The sequence below is a fragment of the Rhea pennata genome, chromosome 3 (genome assembly GCF_028389875.1).
Source record: "Rhea pennata isolate bPtePen1 chromosome 3, bPtePen1.pri, whole genome shotgun sequence".
Classification (NCBI taxonomy): Eukaryota; Metazoa; Chordata; class Aves; order Rheiformes; family Rheidae; genus Rhea; species Rhea pennata.
In genome coordinates, this window is record NC_084665.1 from 67549949 (window position 1) to 67571388 (window position 21440).

Sequence of the window (21440 nt, forward strand, 5' to 3'; positions counted from 1 at the left end):
CAGTTGGTTGCCCCTCTATAAGGGCTCAGAATAAACCCAGGTCAGTGGCAAGCGACACCTCACCACCACCACCAGCTCCTTGCTGGTGAACACCAATCTGTGATGTCTTACATATCTTTACTTCCAGGTCAGCCTCTGAATAGGCTTCCTGTATTAATGATCTGACCCCTTGAAAACAAACTTTCTTCCTTTAGGTCGGTTGTTTTTATGTTGCTTGTGCACCTATGGCTTTACTACAGATTCTTGCATCATATACATAATTTAACAATCTATTATTTGCTAGTCTTTAGAGAAGTATTCAATCTCTGAGCTTTTGGGGAGTCTCCAAGGACAATTTAGGGTATGGACATAGACTCAAAAGTGATTATGGCTTGATTTAGTGACTTATTACAGCTCAGCTGAGGGGAACTAATTGATCACATGATCAGTTATTGTGTGCTTAAACAATGTGCATTTAGTATGCCCTATGCATTAGAAGAAAAGGCATTACCTCAAACCCTCTTTATAGTTTCATTGTGAGACCATTGTAAATGGTAGTATACCACCATAAAATTACTACAGTTGAATTGAAAAACTGAAGGCAAATCCTGAATTCCAGACATTCTTACTTATGTTTTTGGTCACTTGGGAGCATAATTCTGTTTAGAAATGCTAGAAGCTGTAATAAAATCTTAGTAGAAGAGCGTACAAGACTTAAAGATGCTTTCCCACTCTTTCCAGTCTTCTCCAGTCTTTTGTCGTTAGAGCTCTGAGGACAAATTTTATCCCCCCATCTTTGATTTTCTTTCCTCCTCCTCTGCTAAATTGTCACTCTTGCTTAGAGCAGGGATAAAGAGGTATACAACACAGTGGAGTTGAGATTGATTTAAAATCTTCAATGAGTATGAACTGCACTGATAGCTTTGAATGGGTTATTATGCTCCTATGGAAAACTCTAGTCTACTGAATTTATTGAAATTAATTTGCTGTAGATAACAGCTTTGAAAAAAGGTTGATCCAGGAAAGTCTTTTACAGCATCTTTTTTTTTAGTTAAGTACTTTCAATCAAATTGTGGAATGAAAACACACTGAATTGGATCCAAATAAATCAAGGAAGTCTGTCACCTACAAACAAAAGCTAAACAATTTGAACTGGTACAATTTTTATAAATCATTTTGTCTGTTCCAATAACCTGTTTTGAAGTTTTATTAGATTCCACGTAACTTAATCTGTAACTGGACGTGCTATTTGTTGACTTACTTGTTCGACTGGAAACAAGCATGTGATTTCTTCTTAGTTACCCAACCAGAGGCTCTATGTGTAAGGCCTTTGGCAAAATGTTTCTGAAAGTTAAGGGAGCAGGTGTTGTGCATGCTACTTATTTGCTATAGGAAGCCATAGCTGAGCCTGAGCCTTGCGTGGAAAAGGCAGTTCCCTTCTGGTGTGTACAAGAGAAGACTTAGCTGTTTAATCTGCTTAGGCTCAAGAGCCAGGAAAATGACTGAATATCAACAGCTTTATATTTCCATTGTTAGTTTCAGTCCTACTGAGTTTAGATTGGAGGACCTTGTGTGGTGACCAAAATCTTACCTGCTTTTTTTTAACTGAAAGACTGGTTAGTGGCACTGGCAGGGGAACCCTCACCATTACAGTTAATATTCAGGCGGGGCTATCGCAGCTAATTGTATGTTGCCTCTACTAGCAGCCTCTGGTGCTCCTACTTCCTATGACAGGTCCCAAATGCTGCTCTACTGTCATAGTGCCTTTCCTCTACTTGTCCTGCCTGCTCATCTGGTTTTGTCCTCTTTGCAGTACGACACTCCACTGTTTGGTGCTTCTCCTGCTGCTGGTGTTTTTTTCTGTGCACACCCAGTGGGCACTGCATTTCCTGTGGAAGCACTAGACAGTAGTTTCATGAAATTGGGCAATGTGGTCATTCTGGCTTGAACTGTAGCACTGAAGGAAATTGCTGCTGTGCGGCTATAATGCAATCGTGTGAATAAGAAGTGAGGTTTTAGGCTACAGCAAAGTAATAGGCAGCACCCATGAAAAACCCTTTCATTTCATGCTTGTACTTTGTGGCCTTTTCACCTCACTTCCAGCTATAAAGCTGCAGTGAATTTAAGATGATCATGGCTAATTGAGGATTTAAAGTTTTCTTTTTCAGACTTAAAGCAGAAAGGAGATTGAGACAGGAAGATAAGCTACCTATAAGATTGTAGGTAACTTAGGAAAGCCTGTTTTATAGCTGGACGTATTGACAAGTGGCCCAAATTAAGAACAGCCTCAGTTTCCCTTGTCTCATGCTAGGGGTGAATATAGTGCTTGGTTATCCCTCAGTCCTGTCAGAGAAGGTGAGTGGCTTCAAGTCCTCTACTTGTTTCCCTCCTCTTGGTTCTTTGCTTTTCAGAAACAAGGATCTGACTCAAATGTTTGGATATTTTTCTTTTCTTAAGCCACTCCCAGGGCGTTACATCCTGCCCAGCAAGTACTTCATTAGGGAGAGCTTTGTTTGCTACTCTATTCTTAGAGGTGAGGAGTTGTTTATGTTTTGGGTTACATTTTTTTTTTTAAGTGTGAAACCTCTTATGCAGTCTTAAGTATTTTGGTGTTCAAGAAGCTCTACAGTCAGTTATGTCCATGCATGTTTAGTTGTGGTAATGAAACACCTTTTGCAGAGACAGCCAAAAAACAAGGGAAGACAAGGAGAAAGGAGATACAACTTTCCTCTTCCCCAGCAGCTGAAAGGCAGGTGTTAAACAAGGATAGTGTGTTATACAATACGTGAAATTTGTTTTTGTCTATGGAATAAATAGTATGTGTTACAGATCTGGCAGGAACATGTTTCCCAAATACTCCTACTTTTTTTGAAAAACGTAATATTTTCATTGTTAAGTCTCACTGCCCTTGCAACTTCTCTAGAGAAAATGAGACCTTTTATATGAGGCTGTGATAGTATTTTTTCTGGGTGCTGTTGTGTTCGCTTTAACTAGAAGGAGAGCTTCCACTGAGCTTCCAATGCTGATAAACAGAATCACTGTTTAGCCTAGTAAAAGTAAATATTAGCTGACTCTTAAATAATTTTCTCAGTAGGAATTCAGGTTACATCTTAATTGTTTCTCTGGCTCATCATTAACCATGTCTGACCTGTTCCCTGAGTGTGTGACTGGCCCCAGAGAGTAGTTGTGTAGTTTTCCTCAGCTAATAATTATGTATTATGAGATCTAGATCAGGAATACTGTGAAGAGAAATGAAGAATTTTGTTACTAATATGGTATTGCTTCTTCCTAATACAAGACTTGCTTTCAGGTGGAAAGAGCGAGATCCTTTTCTTTCGTGTGTGATACAGCAGTTGCTTGGAGAGAAGGCGATTTGACAGCATGGCACCTTGCACCCTGCATCTTTTACTGCCAGAGTTCAGCAGAGGGGCTTTCCTTCTGAGGTAGCATGCTGACAGCTCCAGGGTCTACTTCCTCAGGGCTTCTCATTCACCTGTCTTACATGCAAACAGCTACCTTGGTCTTCAGTGCAGACTGAAGACAGCTTCAGACAACTTTTGTGGAGAACACCTGTGTTCATGCGGTGTGCGTACTTCCGCAGTTTCTGGGCAAGGCCCAGCAGCGAAGTCTACTTACCCAGGCAACTTGAGGTCCTGTTAAAGTGCCAGGCTTTGCAATGAAATGGATTAAAATCATTCACAAGTTTCCCATCAGCTCTGTTGTGGAGCTGGAAATGTCCAGAAGAACAAGAAAGTCCTTTGGGAAGTAGTATTACTTATGCATCCCAGAGCTCCTTGTATCTGCCCCAAGACATGGGAAGCGAGAAGAATCAGGAAGTGGGGAAAAGAAAACCATAAAGGGTGAGGTAACTTAGGAACCAGGCAAAACTGTGCACTGACCTTTGCTCTCTGACTGTTACCAGTGTATTTATGATGTTGAGCTACGACTTGGGGATTTATGCTCGTGCCACCAGCTCCCTGGGACCCTTGAGACTTCATGATAAACTGAAAGGCACCTAGACTGTAGCCAGATGTCTCCATGTGCCAGCCTGCACTCACGGCACAGTAGCGAAAGTCTGTTTACACTAGGGAAGCAGAAGAATTGTAAATACTGTGATCAACAGATAAGCTGTCCAGCATTTCTGCATTCTGCAGCTCCAAGATCCAAAACCCCTTGCTTCCCAAACGGTGCAGTGGATTATGGAAGGAGTCTGGAGGCTCCCTGTGCTGTAAAACAGTGCAAAGGACGGACTTCTTTAACTTGCTATATTTACTATAAATCAATTCAAGAAGTGCAGCTTCTTTAGTTCCTGTATTATACTGGTCCTACTGATTTGTTTGCTTCCTGTACAAAATACCAGGCTATTGGCTTTTCTCTAACAGCAGCATCAGGAGTGCTACCAAAGCCTGTAGCCCAAGATCAAGTTTTACTGCTCTGCCTTTTTTTCTGTTTATTTACTTGAATAGGTTATGGTTGACCTTTCAGTGCAGTGTATTTCATATGAAATTAACAGATGAAAGGAGAAATGCTCTTTTTTTGTAGTTTTATATGAAAAGCTAAGGTGAGAAATGCTAAATTAAAAGGAGCTGAAAAAATTGCAGTCTATTCAGTCCTTGTTTTTTTTTTTTTTTTTTTTTTTTTTTTTTTTTTTTTTTTCCCTGAGGTTTCTAAGCCTTTTAGCACTTTCCTATTTTGATACTTACTTACAGGCTTCTTGGTTAAATGTGTTTTACTTCCTGTTGAGTTCTTGAGTCACAAGACTTGTACTGAGATGAACTTCCCTCTGATTCTTAGAATTGTATAGCTGACCAGTTATGCTGTGCTGGCTTTTAATTTCCTTTCAATTACCTACTTTTATTCTGTTTTAGAAGTAGGGTACATATTTAATTAACGTGGAATGAAAATATGTTAAATATAAGCTCTATTTCAGGGAATTTTTCAGAAAAAAACTTTTATTTAAAACCCAGATGTTGCCATTTCACTTTTTCATGTGCAGTTAAATATCTCTAGATGGCAGTAAGACACTGGTTAATTTTTCTGTCTGTGAAATAGGTATTAACAGAGTGCTTGAAGCTTTTTTTTTTCTTTAAAATACATACATAGAGGTATTTTGACTTTGGAGAGGAATAACTGAGCTCCTTGGCTCTTTAAATCAATTGGGAGGATGTCTTTGAACAAATAAAACTTCAGAATGGTTTGCTTTGAGTTTTGTAGAAATTGAAGTTAATAAATCAACACTTTGTTGAATTCAAAAGGCAACATATGCAAGTTACTTTGTTATTTTTTTTCTTTGCTTTAAAACAATGCATTACCCTGGACAGAAGATATAGTTAGCCAAAATAGTTATTTACCAGTAAGTGTGATCACTAGTGTAAGCTTCAGAGCTCAAGTGTCAGTTAACAAATATTCAGGTTTCCGAAGGTCAGTGCCTGTCTCTTGGGGCCCAGCAGGTACTAGGTGCCCTTGAGCTACAGAAACCCGAAGCTTGCCGGCAGGTGGCAACTGCAGAAAGCATTCAAGAATTTTCACTTGTGTCTTTATGTGTTTTTCAGCTTAGTTAAAACACAAGATGTTTGAAATTCACCTTGTACTGGTGTTCCCTTATGTAATTTTTTACTAACTTAGGTCCACTTAATTCTCCAAAGACTTTCAGCTTGATATATTTGATTTTGACTTCATGAAAAACTTGAGCACTAACTTTCCCCATTTTTTTTTATTAGTATGTTCATTATCCTGGCTGATGGAGGGAACTGGCTGTAGCAATAGACAGCATCGTAATGTTACAGAAAGCAGTCTAGAAAATCCAGTAAAATATAATTTGCTGAATACCTCTTATGAAACAAACATTACAAATTTATAAATAAAAATATTCTAAGGAATTCCAGTTATTTAGGACTGCATGTCCTAAAATGTCTCTCTGTTGTTGTCCTTGCTTTCCCATGTGACAGTAAATACACTAGGCTGAATTAAGGCTCAGGTGAGGTGTCACTTTTTGCAGTTCAAAACTAATTTATTTTATAAAATACACTTCAAAAATCACCAATGTTTTGTGTCCAGCAGTTGAAAATACATATACGTATTTAGAACAAGTGTCTCAAACTTTAAATTTAAACTTAGATACTAGGATTTCTGTTCTTTCATGTAGTTTAAGCCCATGAGTATTTTGTTGATCTTTCTTCTTTAGTGCACTGATTCTGAAATATTTCTGTATGATATCGTAGTTATCTTGCATATGCCTTTACAAAATGGCGAATGTAAGAATGATTAAACCAGATAAAGAATTGTACTGCCTATTTAAAAAATATATTAAAAGGAGTGCTTTATACTTATTAGAGTTATACTACCACTTTGTCTTTAAATTGCCTATTTCTGCCTAGAAACTTAAATACTGATTAAATCATTGGTTGTTTTGGGACCTTTTTTTTAGTGTAGTCTTTGCAGTTGGTCAGACAAGTCATGCATATCATTTTCTGGCAACTTGTTTGGCTTTAGAATTGTCTAGCAAAAGTGCATAAAACTAAGAGAAAAATGTCTGTACCCCATTAAATTTTCTCTTCCTCTTTACAAACAGCTGCAGAAATACAAAGAATACTACATCAGCTTGGAACAGCACAAGACACGCCTGAGTTGAGGCAACAGCTGTGAGTACTTCACATGAAAACCTTTAATTTCTTTGCATTGTAAACAATCTCCTGGTAGGTGATAGGGTATTTTTTTTTGCTAGGTGAAGTGCTTGATCTTGTTGAGAAAGGCAAGCATAAAGAAATATTTGAAAATTGAATGTTGAGATATCCTTTTGAAAAATAATCTTGGGTAGTCTTTGTGGAGTAGAGTCAGCTGATGTGCCCAGCTATTTTGCCTGTGGTATCAGTACTTCTACAGAACGTGTGCTGTACGTCAGCAAGGGGAAGGTGACAGGATCAGAAAGCAATTCCACAGTTAAAAACGAATGAAGAAAAGAAACAAAGCAAAACAACCCCCCGCATATCCACCCAGTTAGGTCTTCAAATATGTATGTATAGAATTTCTCAAGGGTAATGTTTTGGGGGGTGGTAAGATGTGATACTGAGGGAGAAAGGGGAATGTCTATGTAATTATGAAAGTTGCGGTAAAAGATAACATTATAGCGTGAACATGTGCCAGAATTACTAAAGCAGAAGTAAAATAGGGCTCAATGGCAGTGCTGTAGCTCAGGCTGCAGAAAGTGGGCTTTCATGAGCGTGTCACTGGCTGAGGCACTCAGCTGCTCTCCACTTTGCAGCACAGTCTAGTGGATCTGTGTAATTTATTTATTTTTAACCAAATTCCTTTACCACTTTAATCTTGACACTATACGTGCATATCAGCCGTATGTGTCATGCTGACCCTGTGAGTGAGAAAGCTGACAGTCTTTAGTGTGGCTGATGCTGCAGTGTAGCCACCAAAAGGCAAGAGGAAGTGTGTATTAGACCAAAGGCATCCAATTCATATTCTGTAAACAAACAAATTGCTTTCCAATAGTCTAAGCTCAGAGTCCATAACGTTATTCGGATACAATGCACAGTAGATGTCCTAGTGGTGGCTGTAAATAGGTGAAAATTGACATACACAGTTTGTGGACTGACTAGAATCATAGAATCAGTAAGGTTGGAAGGGACCTCTGGAGATCATCTAGTCTGACCTCCCCGCTCAGCAGGGTCACCTACAGCATGTTAGACAGGGTTGCATGCAGGTGGGCCTTGAAGATCTCCAGGGAAGGAGACTCCACAACCTCTCTGGGCAACCTGGTCCAGGGCTCCGTCACTCTCACAAGGAAGAAGTTCCCCCTCACGTTCAGGAGGAACTTCCTGTGCTTCAGTTTCTGCCCATTGCCTCTTGTCCTGTCACATGGGACAACTGAAAAGAGTTTGTCCCTGTCCCCTTGACACACTCCCTTCAGGTACTTATACACACTGATAAGATCCCCCCTCAGTCTTCTCTTCCCCAGGCTGAAGAGGCCCAGCTCTCGCAGCCGTTCCTCATAGGGCAGATGCTCCAGCCCTCAGATCATCTCTGTAGCCCTACGCCGGACTCTCTCCAGTAGCTCCATGTCTCTCTTGTCCTGGTGAGCCCAGAACTGGACACAGGACTTGAGATGAGGCCTCCCCAGGGCTGAGTAGAGGGGCAGGATCACCTCCGTTGACCTGCTGGCAACATTCTTCCCAATGCACCCCAGGAGACCATTGGCCTTCTCGGCCACAAGGGCACCTTGCTGGCTCATGGTCAATTTGTCATACACCACCACTCCCAGGTCCTTCTCTGCAGAGCTGCTCTCCAGCAGGTCAGGCCCCGGCTTGATGTTCCTCTCCACCCAACTCTCCAGCCTGTCCTGGTCTCTCTGAATGGCAGCACAGCCCTCAGGTGTCTCAGGCACTCCTCCCAGCTTGGTATCATCAGCAAACTTGGTGAGGAGGCACTCTGTCCCTTCATCCAGGTCATTGATGAAGAAGTTGAACAGGATGGGACCCAGTCCTGAGCCCTGGGGGACACCACTAGCCACAGGACCCCAACTAGACTCCACGCCACTGATGACGACCCTCTGAGCTCTGCCTTTCAGCCACTGCTCAATCCACCTCACTGTCCACTCATCTAACCCACACTTCCAGGATTTAGGCAGGATTTAGGCTTCAGTTCTCTCTCTCTCTCTCTCTCTCTCTCTCTCTCTCTCTCTCTCTCTCTCTCTCTCTCTCTCTCTCTCACGCACACACACGCACACACACGCACACACACAAAAGAAAGAAAAAGAAACTATTGCAACACATTCCAGTCCCTTTAGGAAAGTAATATACCTGGTAAATTTCCTTGAGTTTTCATCTGTCACTTTTTCATTTGTCTGAACATTTGGCCCTTCCTTTCATGCTAGGATGTATCTGGAAGAGTTATTTGATTGTTTTCAATGCTGATATTGACTCTGCTAATAATTGTCCAGATAAAACCTTTTTATATACTTTGGAGAGGAGGGTAGAAAGCAGGGGAAGAGTTTGAGTTGCTCCAGGAAAAAAAAGTATAAACACTTTTTAAGTAATGTGTGATAGCAGAAGAAGCAAAAAGAAACAAAACCAGGAATACCAGTGCTCCTAAAGGAAAGGATGTCTTTAAAGCAGTGTTAACTTTATTAATAAACAATGAAGTTTTCAGCTACTGCATAATTGGAGAATATAGATCTCTTTGTATAAGCTTTCCAGTAATTATCAGAAATTTGTCTTTTATGGGCTGTGGTCCTGGAGTTATATCCAGGCCAGAGAATATTCTTCCTCCCAGAAAAATGTAGGCTTTTCTATGGTTATGCTGAACTCTGTTTTATCAAAAATAAGCAGGCATTTCTCAAATTAAGATCGATAGCCCCAAAAAAGCAATGGAAAAGTATGTTTAGATATTCAGAATAACTAGGAACTTAACGTTGAACATTACGATAATAATACAAAAATCTCTTAACATGAGAGGGGGCGAGGGGGCAGGGAGAGGCAAGTGATTACTTGTGCTGTTCTATTAGGAACATACATTCTTTGGTGTCTGTCTTGTCTGGCATCCAAAGTGATTGGTTGTCATGATGCCTTTACAGTGACAAATGGAATGAAGTTGAGTTCATGCTCTTCAGTGAAGCATTTAGTGCTGCTACTTTTATATGCATCAGTGAAATTTGAATAAGATAACCCACCAGTCTCTAATGAAACTTTGCATTTGGTTTTAGGCAACAGAAGCAGCAGTACACAAACCAGCTTGCCAAAGAAACTGACAAGTACATTAAAGAGTTTGGATCTTTGCCTGCAACATCTGAACAGGTATAAAACCACCAAAGACCACAGCTTGTTTGACTGTAGTGTTGGCTCATGTAGAGTACTTGAGTGACTTCAATTCTGTGTGGTTATCTTTTTACTCCTTGCCAGGCTTTCAAAGCTGTATTTTGTTAATCAACACACTCACATGACAGACTGTTACAGCACAAGTATATTTTGTTGCATAGAGACTTTTGCAAAGTTATTTTCTTGTATGAGGGATGAAGTAGGCTGACTAAAATGGTAGAAATTAAGGCAGTACTGTGTGCCTATGATTGCAGGTATCTGGGCACTTTGTAAACTGTAACAGTGGTGCCAAGTCTGTCTGACTCAGCAGGCACTCTGATTACCTCCAGTGGCGGGGAGTTGTGTGTTGTATCTGCTTGCCTGGCTAGTAGCCACACCTGCTCACACACTGTCCAAATAATTTGTCCAGCAAGTCTGTTCTGCATAACTCAGATCAGTGTATACACTAGGTCTTGTCCACAGGCTTTTCCTTTCTTGGAGGAAAGAGAGAAGTTGTTACCAAAATAACTTGTACAGTCTTTAAGCTGCTTCTTTCCCAGGTCTGCTGTGAAATCTGGACAGGAAGTAACATGCAAAGTGGCTGTTGTCATTAGCACACTCCTGGCTGCCATTCTGTGGTTTCTCATCCTATTGCAATCTATAGCTTAAATAAGAGAAGTGTAACAGGATACCAGAAGGTGTGGATGCAAGTCATTGCAACTGAAACAACTTGTCTGGTCTGTGGCTTATTACCAAAGACTCTTTAGGAAAATGAATTGTCCTGATATACTGAATTCCAATGGCAGTCCATGTTCCATGCGTGCTCAGCCTGTCAAGTAGTAAACTTCCATTGTTATTTAAACTTAGTCTTAGCATATAACCCCAGCTGTCAAGATATGTTTTATAATTTCCCTATTGCTTGATCCTGGAGCTGAAAAGTTGATGCTGAGATGTTTTACTGTTTGATTTTTACTTCCTTTATCATGAGCATCTTCATCAAGGATACCTCTCAGTGAAAAGCATAAATAACAAATTGACAAGTTGCAAAATATAAGCTTTCACATATGTGGAAGGAAGATTTGTTGTAATTTATACATGTAGAGAAATCTAATTAAGACTCTCCTGAGTGTCCAATATTCCTCTCACCTTCCCCACAACCTCCTCAAAACATAAAGCTAATAGGTTATAACAGGTCTTTCTGTAACAGTTTTTAAGCACTTAAGAGGGAGCGTGAGCCCACTTCTAAGTGCAGCTTATATAAGCAGCAATGTATGTTTCCAATATGTATTTAAAAATACATGTGCAGTATGTTTCTCCACCCCTCCATCAGTCTGTTTTGCATACGTCAGAATTCACAGTATCAAAATATTTTGTACTTAAATGATGAATTAGTTTTATAAGAAACGGGTAGTAAGGAAAGTAGAAGCTTCCCATATATCAACTTATAGAACATTTTGACTTGTTCCTGCCCGTTACTCATTTCTAGCTGTTTAATGAAACCAAATTCATCAATTTCTTTTTTTAAATCTCTTAAGTTGTGATGGAGTTACCTCATCCTGGAGGGAAGAAAGGTTTGTCCATGCAGTTTCAAATGATTTTGTAGACAGCTTTCCCTTATTCCTATTAAAAAAAAAAAAGAGTATATGCCTTAGACAGCATTGCACAGCTTGGAAATGGCAAATCCTTGAAAAGCCTGAGCTCATTTGACTTGGTAAAACTTTTTATTCTATAGCGTCAAAGAAAAATACAGAAAGATCGTCTTGTGGGGGAGTTCACTACAGCACTAACAAATTTCCAAAGACTCCAAAGGCAAGCTGCTGAGAAAGAAAAAGACTTTGTAGCCAGAGTAAGAGCCAGCTCAAGGGTATCTGTAAGTATCAGAAAATGTGCTATTGTATTCTGTTTACAATGCCATTGGTGGTATTTGGTCTCAAACTTGCTTACTTGATGCTACTAACGGGAGCTTGTATCTGACTCCAAGTACTGCAGAACATGTACAATGTGATTATAATTGTAGTAGTTTTCTTTACTCACTTCTATGCATAGCTGAATCATTCTGTGGTGAAGGCTGAATTAAAATATAATGCAACTGCCTGCAACATGTTGCTATACTTGTAAGTTCTAGCAGGCAGTTACTAAGCTGAATGGTTTTGCTTGTACTTCAGCTTTATGCATGCATAAAAGAAAATCAGGCTGAGAGCATGTTAAATCACGTTTCAGTTTGAAGTTGACTTAATATAAACTTTGTAATATTGAATTATTGTAGGAATGCTAAAAGTGCTCCTTTCAGGGCCATAAAATCCCCCCCCCCTTTTCTTCCCCCCCCCCAACATCAATCATGTAGGGTGGTGCTCCTGAAGACAGTTACAAAGAAGGAACACTTGTCTCTTGGGACAGGTAAGCTACATCTGTTAATAAGTCTGAACTTAACTCAGAATAGTAAATGGCCTGAGGGGAAATCAGCTGCTGATTGTTCTGACCAATTACCTTTTCCTGAAGGGAGTAGAGACAGGCTGTTCAGTTGAGTTTCCTTCCATGGGGCAAGTGTGGGGAGGAGGCTTCTTGGTGGCATCAGTGGGAAGAAAGAGGAGCTGTTCACATGTTCTCCTCCGTTCCATACACCACTGGGACTCATCTCCTTAGGCTGCCCCAAATCCATATCTGGGCTTTGTGACGGCCAAACTTAGGTAAGCACAGTCTAACTGAAGATAGAGTAAAACTGTTAAGGCCTGATAAATAGATCTAATGTTTGCTTGATTGTCCTGTTACTTCATACTGTCCGAAAGCTACATCTCAGCCGCAGATTCCTTTGGCATCAACCAACTTAATTTTGCCTTAGATGGAGTTTATAATTCAGAAGAAACTTTGTCTGTGCCTTGATGCCTGAGATTTCCAAGCAGCTACTTCAATACTGTGTGTAACTTTACTCTGAATTAGGCCTACGATAGCAGCTTGCTTTGTCAAAAATATGGTTGTTCAGACCTTTGTTAGCGAGACATGCAAGAGTAAAAACATGCATTTTACTTACTGATACAGGAAGTTTGCTTTATGTATTTGACTGTCAACTTATGCTTCGTATTCTGACTTGTTTCTCGTTGTGATTGCTTGATTATGATGGGATTTTATTCAACAGTCAACCTCAAGCACAAGTGCAAGATGAGGAAATTACAGAAGATGATCTCCGTCTCATTGAGGAGAGAGAGTCTTCCATTAGGCAGCTTGAGGTATGCATGAGTGTTGTATGTGGCTTTAAAACAGATCTAAGAATATGCTTCTACTATTCCCACGGAAGAATCATTCTTACTGGCATGAGCATTGTTGCAGAAATTAATCCTGAGGGGTTAGTGTGTTTGCAGTGTTCTGATTTTCATTTATTTTGTTACTGTTTAGCCTACAAATATTGGCATTACCTGGTACACAGAATATGGCACTAGAAATCTCCTGTATGAAAGCTATGTTTTGCTACTGCATTTAATTCCACTGATTTGGTTAAGGAATTCAAAAGTGCTTACGTGATTACAAGTAAAAATACATCTCTTGGTTTTTCAAACAGACACTTATGCTATATAACTTTTTTTAAGGATAATTATAAATGAAACAAAGTCATATCCTCCCTCCCAGATGTTCCCAAATATATAGTTTGACATGTTTGTTTTGTAAGCAGGTTTTTTATAACACTTCATCTGGAAATGGAGATGCCTTGTTTCATTTAAACTTTTGTAATTAAGTCTTGTCAAAAATTGTTTAACATCAAGATTTAAAGTACGCAAATAATTATCTTCAGTGTGATGAAATACTGTCACCAAGAAACTTCTGTGGAAAATTAAATGATTTTTTTCAGCCAATCTAGAATTCTCATTTCTACCATCAACAAGAAAGATTCGGGAAAAGATCAGCAGGAAATCCTGCTGATGCAGGATCTGTTCCACTCTGTATATGAGTTCTGTGATAACCTCTCCCTGCTACCCATGTACTGCAATACAGTAAACTAAACATATCAATCCTTGGTTAAGAAACAGGTCATATGCACAGTGGTGATGTGACACCTATCATTTCATCATAACCAGATGGTAATGCTGTAATATAATACAGGTGCAATAGCCTGGCTCCATATTACTGTGATCAGTTCTGTAAACTATGCTTATTGTAAAGTGTGTGTGTTTAAGAGATCTGTTAAAACTAATGCAAAACACTTTCTACATATGCTTTTATTCACTAATCATCTTCTGATAGCTTTTAAGCTAATTTGGCACGAGCCTGCACTTAAGCTGAAATAAGAGTATTTCAGATAGTGTTGCACAAGTTAAATTTAAAAATCTATTCATTAAACTAAGTCTACAGGTTTATATGTAGACAAACCATCAGCAATATGAGAAATCCCCTTTTGTGATATGATGTGAAGTCTTTTTGTGCACATATTCATCTTCAGTCTGTTTGATTATAATAAACTTAGCTTTTAGTTCAAAAATCTTCCAAATAGATATTATGAAGAGCTTTTTTTTCCCCCTTATGATATAGAATCATGGGTGTATTCTGGAGGAGAAGCAGTATTTTGTATCTAAATATACAGTGATGATTTAAAAAGTTATGCCAGTTAATGTGATGATTTTTTCCTTGCAGGCAGATATTATGGACATAAATGAAATTTTCAAAGATTTAGGAATGATGATTCATGAACAAGGTGATGTGATAGGTAAGTCCAATTCAGATATTCTCTGAAGAGTTGTTAAAGCACATAAAAATGCTGTAATGCAGGGAGGGAAAAATGTCTCTTTCCTTTCATCCCATGAGCTGTGTTTTACTTGGTATTTATTTGTTCTAAGTTGTTTCCAAATAAAAAAAATCCTATCTCTGTGAAAAGTAATAATGTGGACCTTTTGCTTTTGCATTGACATTCTCATCATAGAAAATTTTCCAGCAAATCAGATGCAACCTATTAATGGGCAGACTGGCTGTGGTGGCTGGGGATAGAGTAAGTGACAATAGGAAGAGTGAGCTAAAAATGTAGCTTAAAATAATATGCCATTTTTAATAATATAAATATACTTAAAAGTATTTTTGAGTACTTATTAAATAGTATTTTCATTGATCTTAAATAAAAAGCATATTGAGTGAAGGGGTAGAGCAAAAGAATGATACAATCTAAAGCTCCTCTTTTGTTTATAAAGGATTTCTAAAAAAATTGATGGGACTGGGGCCGGGGGTGATGATTTTGTTTTGTTCCCATACCTACATATGATAGGAAACATTAAAAAGAAGAAAGCTAAACTGAGAAATATCATTTTCCTGAACCCCAAAAAATAAAGAAAACAAAAAAAATTCATTTAGGGAATTTGACTGTTCTGACTAATGTTATAAGTATGCAGAGCAAGCTAAGATTCCTTTTCTACTCTCCAAATAGACAAGCTTATTTTTTTCATTAAATATGATCACAAAATATGTTTTCTGAGTCTACTGCTAAGCCATACTGTTAACCAGCTTACATTTGCAGAGCTACATTTTATTTTATTTTATTTTATTTTATTTTATTTTATTTTATTTTATTTTATTTTATTTTATTTTATTTTATTTTATTTTATTTTATTTTATTTTATTTTATTTTTTATCATCTTCCACCATAATATGTTCAAGATCCCGTAAGATTTTTCCAGGAAAAAAACATCTGTACCAGTAGGATTGAATACCAAATTATATTCATGGCTCCTGGAGTGTTTCATTTGTCTGTTTTTCCCCAAGTTCTTGGCCTTAGGCATTTTCTCTAAGCAGAGGATGTCAGCAGCAAGTCAGAAGACAAGAAAGTACTGAGACAGAGTTTCCACCCCAGGCTGTTTCTGAGGATCAGTCCTGCTTCTAGAACAGGGGAGCTCCTGATTGGACGAAGTCAGACACTTAATCGTTGGTTGGTTCAGAAATTAGTTTAAGGCTGTGCAAGATGTTTATTATAAGAAAGATTAGACTGCCGCAATGCACAGTATAAAACTTGGAGTGTTGATAAAGATATTGACATTTGTTGGGGACAGTTATTACAAATGGTCTCAAGTATATTTCAGCATTTCAACCCTTTGATTGGGTTATACCTAATCAAAATTTGAAATCTTTCTTTTTAAAATAAAGACAGCATAGAAGCCAATGTGGAAAATGCAGATGTACATGTCCAACAGGCAAACCAGCAGCTGGCAAGAGCAGCGAACTACCAGGTAATGTCAATGCCAACTGCCAGTTATGTGTAACTGTCTTCTTTCGGTAGTCCTGACTCCAACTTATTTTTGCAATTCTAATGTTGCTTAGCATCATCCTCAAGGCTTTGGAGACTTACTTAAAGGTTTATGTCTAGATGAGGACAGTATTTCTAGATCACTATGAAACAAAAGTCAATGACTTCTGTAAGCTCTGGATCTCCTATAAGATTAACTAGGTTGTTTCAGAGCACTAGGAATTGCCCTTAGTTTAAAAAACAAAACAAAACCTTCTTTACAGTCCAAGAGGGAGAGTTGAATGTGTTTGAAGGAAGAGCCTTTAAAGATTATTGGAGGAGTAGAGAATGCAGGCAAGGAAGTCTTCTGAAGGTATTGCCAAGTAGCATCAATTTTTGCTGCATATATAAAAAAAATCTTCTTAAAGTTATGTAAGTTCTGCTTCTGTTGGTTACTACACTGATCCTAAAAATGTATTTTAAGCTCTCAAACTTTTTTCAAAAGATTTTAAAAGACCTTTTAATACCTCTTCTTTGTAAAATTTTTGGCACTGGTTAGAAATAATCTTATTAGTAATAAATCCTCCTTCTTTAGTCAAAGTTAGTTTTAGATTTTTAAATCTTCTTATGTGTTCTAGTAATAGCCAGGCCGGTAAATCGATGACAGAATGTTTGAAGGATTGCCTGCTCATCTCAGAAGAAGTCGGAAAGGAGAAAGGGTGGTGTCATCCTTGAACTGTTTTCCAGATGGTATCAACTGGCACAACATACTACAAAGCAGGAATGATAGCTCTTATTTTGATACTGACAAGTTTCATAAAAGCATAAATAATAGCCAAATTTTTTCATATTGGATTATATGGAAGATTAATTACCCCAAGATATTATTTTGGGGCGTAAAATTTAAAACAAAGTAACACAAAAAGCCTTTCATCTTGAGGAGGAAAGGATGAATATTTTCTGACCTCAAAGAAATGTTTTCCATGCTTTTGACAAGCTTCTGTACCACGAGACATACAACAGACACTAGATACTCAGCAGAGATGGCCTCTGTTTGACAGGATTGTGCCATTGGCTTTGAATTTGAGTTTTCCCTTGCCTGAAAACTCAGCCTTGTTCCAAGCCTCTGAAAAATCATCTGCACTTTCATGAGACTTATTTTAATTTCAGCAACTAATATCTATTTATGCCCTGAACCCCTTGAGGAACAGGGAGAGACCTGGGCATATTAGTGGGGACAAGGCTGCACATGCTTGGTACCCTCACAGCTGCAGTGTGCTTGGATGGGGCCTATGCCACCAGTTTGCCACATGGAGTGTGTTCACAGAGCTCTAGGTGCAAAGCCATGCTTTTCTCCTCTCTTTCCTTTCCACTTTATTGCTGTTGCTTTAGTGCTCATAGGAATGACAGTCAAGTGTAGGAGGAAATAACGGCTCCACATCTTAGTCCAGCACCTTGCCTGGGTAGTTTTACAGGGATAATATTTGACTTCAGTGCAGGGTTGGTAGGAGGTGGTCTGCAGGATGAGAAAGGGAGAGACTGGGAGTGTAAGAGATGAAAGGAGAGAATCTGGCAACAGATAAGAGATGGAAGAGGCTCTGTCAAAAGGGTTGAGTTCTAGCAAGTAAAATGATGAAACAGGTTTAGGCTGACAGTAGTAAGAGAGAATTGACATGGAGACGTAGCAAAACTAGAACAAAAGTGCTAAAACAAGAAGCTTAGTAGCTTGGGTGGTAGCAGGATGGAGAACAGTCTGTTCCAGTGAAGAATAGAGACAGATGAAGTTCTGCAGGAAAAACAAACAGACCATTTGTACTGGAGAAGAAACAGCCAGAAGAACAGCCTCTGCGAAACAGAGCAAAGCGTGGCTTTGTTTCTGGAACTGTGGCCTAGAATCCCGAGATTTGAGTGTTAGCATTCTTTTGATATCAGCAAGAGCCTGTAAAACCTACTAGTAAAGCATATTACTCCCTTTCCTGCTGCTTCAGATAAGAAATGGCATCTCCTCATCTTGGTTGCTCTGGTATCTCAAGGGATAGACCTGTGTGGACAATCTAGAAATTCTGGATATTCTCATGACTTGCACAATATTGTAGTGACATCAATATAACTGGGTATCTATTCAGGTCCTTTTTTTTTCTTTAAGATTTTTCTTTAAGTTGAACCCTAACAAACTGCACAAAAACAACTTTTAAATAACACTATTAATGAATGCAAAGTCAGTCTTTCAGAAGTCTAGAATGGCAGTTCTTTGTCCTGTGCTGTCTATATATTAATAGTCTTGAAATAATTTTTCCAGTCCATTCCTACTTCCTCTGCAATGCAGACTGCATGTCCATTTTCCTCTGTACATGGCTATGTGCTCTCACACATTTTCTTTCCCCCAATATTCTAATTATTTTCATTCATTGTCCAAGCTCCTGCACTCTTTCCTTAGTTTATTATGTATACTTGAAAGTACTACTGAAGTTGTTTCATTGAATAATGTAGCGCTAAATCCAATTCATGAATGAATTACTCTTCTCTCCAACAACTGTATATGATTTATTGTTGTTTGTAAAGACAGGTTTTATTTGGATTACACAACCAATAGGACCGTAAAAGTATTTGACTAGTCTTCTGATCTTACAGTACTATTTTCAATCAACTTTTTTTTTTCTCTCTATTGGCAGCAAAGGTCCAGGAAGAAAATGTGCATCCTCATTCTTATACTTGCTATTGGAGCATTGATCCTCGGAATCATCATATGGGTATCTACAAAATAAGTCTCTGGAAAAAGCATTATAATTGTTATTTAAATTATGAAAGGCAATTCCTACAGTCATGGTTTTCTCATTGTGAAGCTGAGTAAAATAATGGTTCTGTACTTGATCACACTTAACTTTTTTTTAATGAGACTTTGTTTTGACCTAAGAAGTAACATTCTCAGTGCACCAGTTGGTATAACTGCCTGCCTCTTGGATGTGAGTGCTTCTTACCAGTAAAATCAGTCAACTTCGTAAATGTTCTGTTAACTTAAACATAAAAACCTCTTAGGGTTTAGGGGGCTAATCAAAAATCCTGGTAACTTCTTTTGAAGGAGGGGTAGTTATCTTTGGGGTATTGCTAAATATTGCTGCCAAAACAAACTCCCAAATTGTTGCTTGAGGCAACAAATTAATATCTTGGACTTTATTTTTAAGCTAGTAATGCCTTTCTATCTCTTTCCCTTCCCTTCTACCCCACCCATCTGCCCATTTGTTATGGGTGATTCAAAAATAAAATGTAGGTTGCTGAAGTTGGTGTGATTTCTCTCTTTAAAAACTGAAGATCTTAAATTAAGCCTTCAGTTTGCATCTTTCAGATGCTTCTTTATGTGGCATTAAGTGCCATTATGCCTGGAAGCCTCTTGCAAAGGTAGGTAGGGTGGATGGTGTAACTTGTGAGCGTGGATATCTTGTTTCAGTTCTTGTATTAAGAAATAGTGTGTTTAATGTGTGCGCACCTGATACCTTCACATCTGATGTGTGCATCAATGAGCTTGGCTAGATGAAAATAAGTTCCAGTCTGTGAATTATTAGGTTAGATCTTTGGGAAGAATAGAAATTCCCAACTTCCTAACTACACTTGAATGTCACTGTTCCGAAACTGCTGTGATTCGGTTTTTGTGAACAGACCTGAAGTTGTATGTGAGGTATTTTATACATCTGGGGAAAAGAAGATTACAAGTTAAATTCCAAGTTCAACAGTGATATATGATAATAAATTCTTAATCAGTTGAACTGAAGTTTAATAATGCTTTAGCCTTTAAAATGACCTTTTTCCATTTTGTGCCATTTTTTACTAATATATTAGAGATATAACTGAACACATTTTTGCCAATTAATCTATCTGCCTTTTTATTTGATGTTGGTGCACTAAGCTGAAAAGTGTACAGGTAAAAAAGGCACTTAATCTGTATTTTATAAAATTCTTGTACACTAGATTGGTAGAGAATGCACTGTCTATATGGTGGAGCTATAAAATTTTATTTGGGAACAATTTAACTGTAAACATAAATGAACTTCTGAACTGTAACTGTGCAACCAAAATAAAGGTCTTTTAAAGCGTACATTTTTCTAATGGCTCTTTTTTTTTTCAGATTCTGTCTTTACAAGCACAACTATCTCCTATACTTTTATGTAAATGATTGAAACTTTCCTGAATGGCTCCAGAGACCACCAGGTCTGCAGTCTAATCAGCTCAGGAAGATCTCTGTTCCTGTGCTACACTTCACATTGTTAATGAAAACTCTCCTGGATCTTGTGTTCCCACCTTTTAGAGCCCAGTCTTGGAAGGAAAGATTGCGTTGTTCTTTACAGCTGCTGACAGACGGGTGTTGAGGTCGGCTGATTGTACTTATCCCTTGTTATTGCATGGATCTTTAGTGGAATAGAATCTATAGTGCAGGAAGAAGGCTTATGTTGCCGTATTTGGATTCCAAAAGCAATAGAGGAAGAATCTTTCATTAAAACCGCTTAACCGTGGTCTGTGTAACATGGAGAACACCCCTGAGATTGAAGGGGGAAATTAATTTTCATATGACTTCCAATAGGGTGCCAGGGTATGGAGATCCCAGCTACTGTATTCAAGTGGCTGCTTTTATGTTGAGAGGAATGCCGAGATTCTGTTTAACCTTAGTTGCCAAATAACAATCAGATATGCTTTTGGACTCTGCTGGCCAGAATATAAGCTTGTAGTGCTAATGCCCTTTTCATTTCCGGATTACAATAGGCAAAACTAGAAGAGCAGTCAGCACTTCGGTCCAGTAGCTTTTTTTGTGCTAGTAAATCATCTGAAACTGGTTTTGTAATACATTATGTCCTGGTAGCTTCCCAAGATTTTGCACTATTGCACACAGCCACAAACACAAGTAACCTGGTCCAGCATTCCCAGGAGATTCTTCTCTCAGTATCTGCTTTTATCAGCAACTGTTTGATTTTGTTGATGTACTTGGGAGGGAAACACAACAGTTCAGCAGCAGATCTTCAGCTGCAGCTCCTGGCAGAATAGTTCTTGCTTGATACTTGTCACATTTTGTATGCATTGCAAGTTGCCTTTGTTTTTATACTAGGAGAGTTTTCTACTAAAAGGCTTATCAAGTTGAAGATTATTGTTCAGGATAGAAGTGATATATTTTATGATTGCCTACTTGTCTTATAAGGAGATGAATTACCTTCCTTTGTGAGTTTATCCAGTAGTGACCACAAAGCAGAATAGCCAGGATATGAAGCTTCATCCATCAGGAACTGGTCAGAGTCCAACCGAGGCAACAATTTTTAATGACTGAGAAGTTGAGTTGCACAGCATCACATTTCCCAAACACATGCTCCAACCTGCTGCCCCTGCTTGTTCTTCTATGTCTATTTCTGATTTCTCTGAATGTCTTTATTTGCCATGTGCAAGTGGCTCTTACCTTTCAGCCAGCTGTGTGTATTCTCCGTTCAAGT

At 38.5% G+C, this 21440-nt stretch overlaps 1 protein-coding gene across 3 annotated transcripts in view; it reads left to right on the top strand.

Moving 5' to 3' along the window:
- STX7 (syntaxin 7) overlaps positions 1-20062 on the top strand; it is a 33475-nt gene extending 13413 nt beyond the window's left edge. For all 3 annotated transcript variants that reach the window (XM_062572528.1, XM_062572527.1, XM_062572529.1), the window contains 8 exons: positions 6551-6620; positions 9689-9779; positions 11512-11649; positions 12124-12176; positions 12913-13003; positions 14400-14472; positions 15894-15976; positions 18645-20062. In XM_062572528.1, the coding sequence (XP_062428512.1) occupies positions 6551-6620; positions 9689-9779; positions 11512-11649; positions 12124-12176; positions 12913-13003; positions 14400-14472; positions 15894-15976; positions 18645-18737 (692 nt within the window). In that variant the 3' untranslated portion in view covers positions 18738-20062. The remainder of the gene's footprint in view (positions 1-6550; positions 6621-9688; positions 9780-11511; positions 11650-12123; positions 12177-12912; positions 13004-14399; positions 14473-15893; positions 15977-18644) is intronic.
- The last annotated feature ends 1378 nt before the right edge of the window (positions 20063-21440 follow it).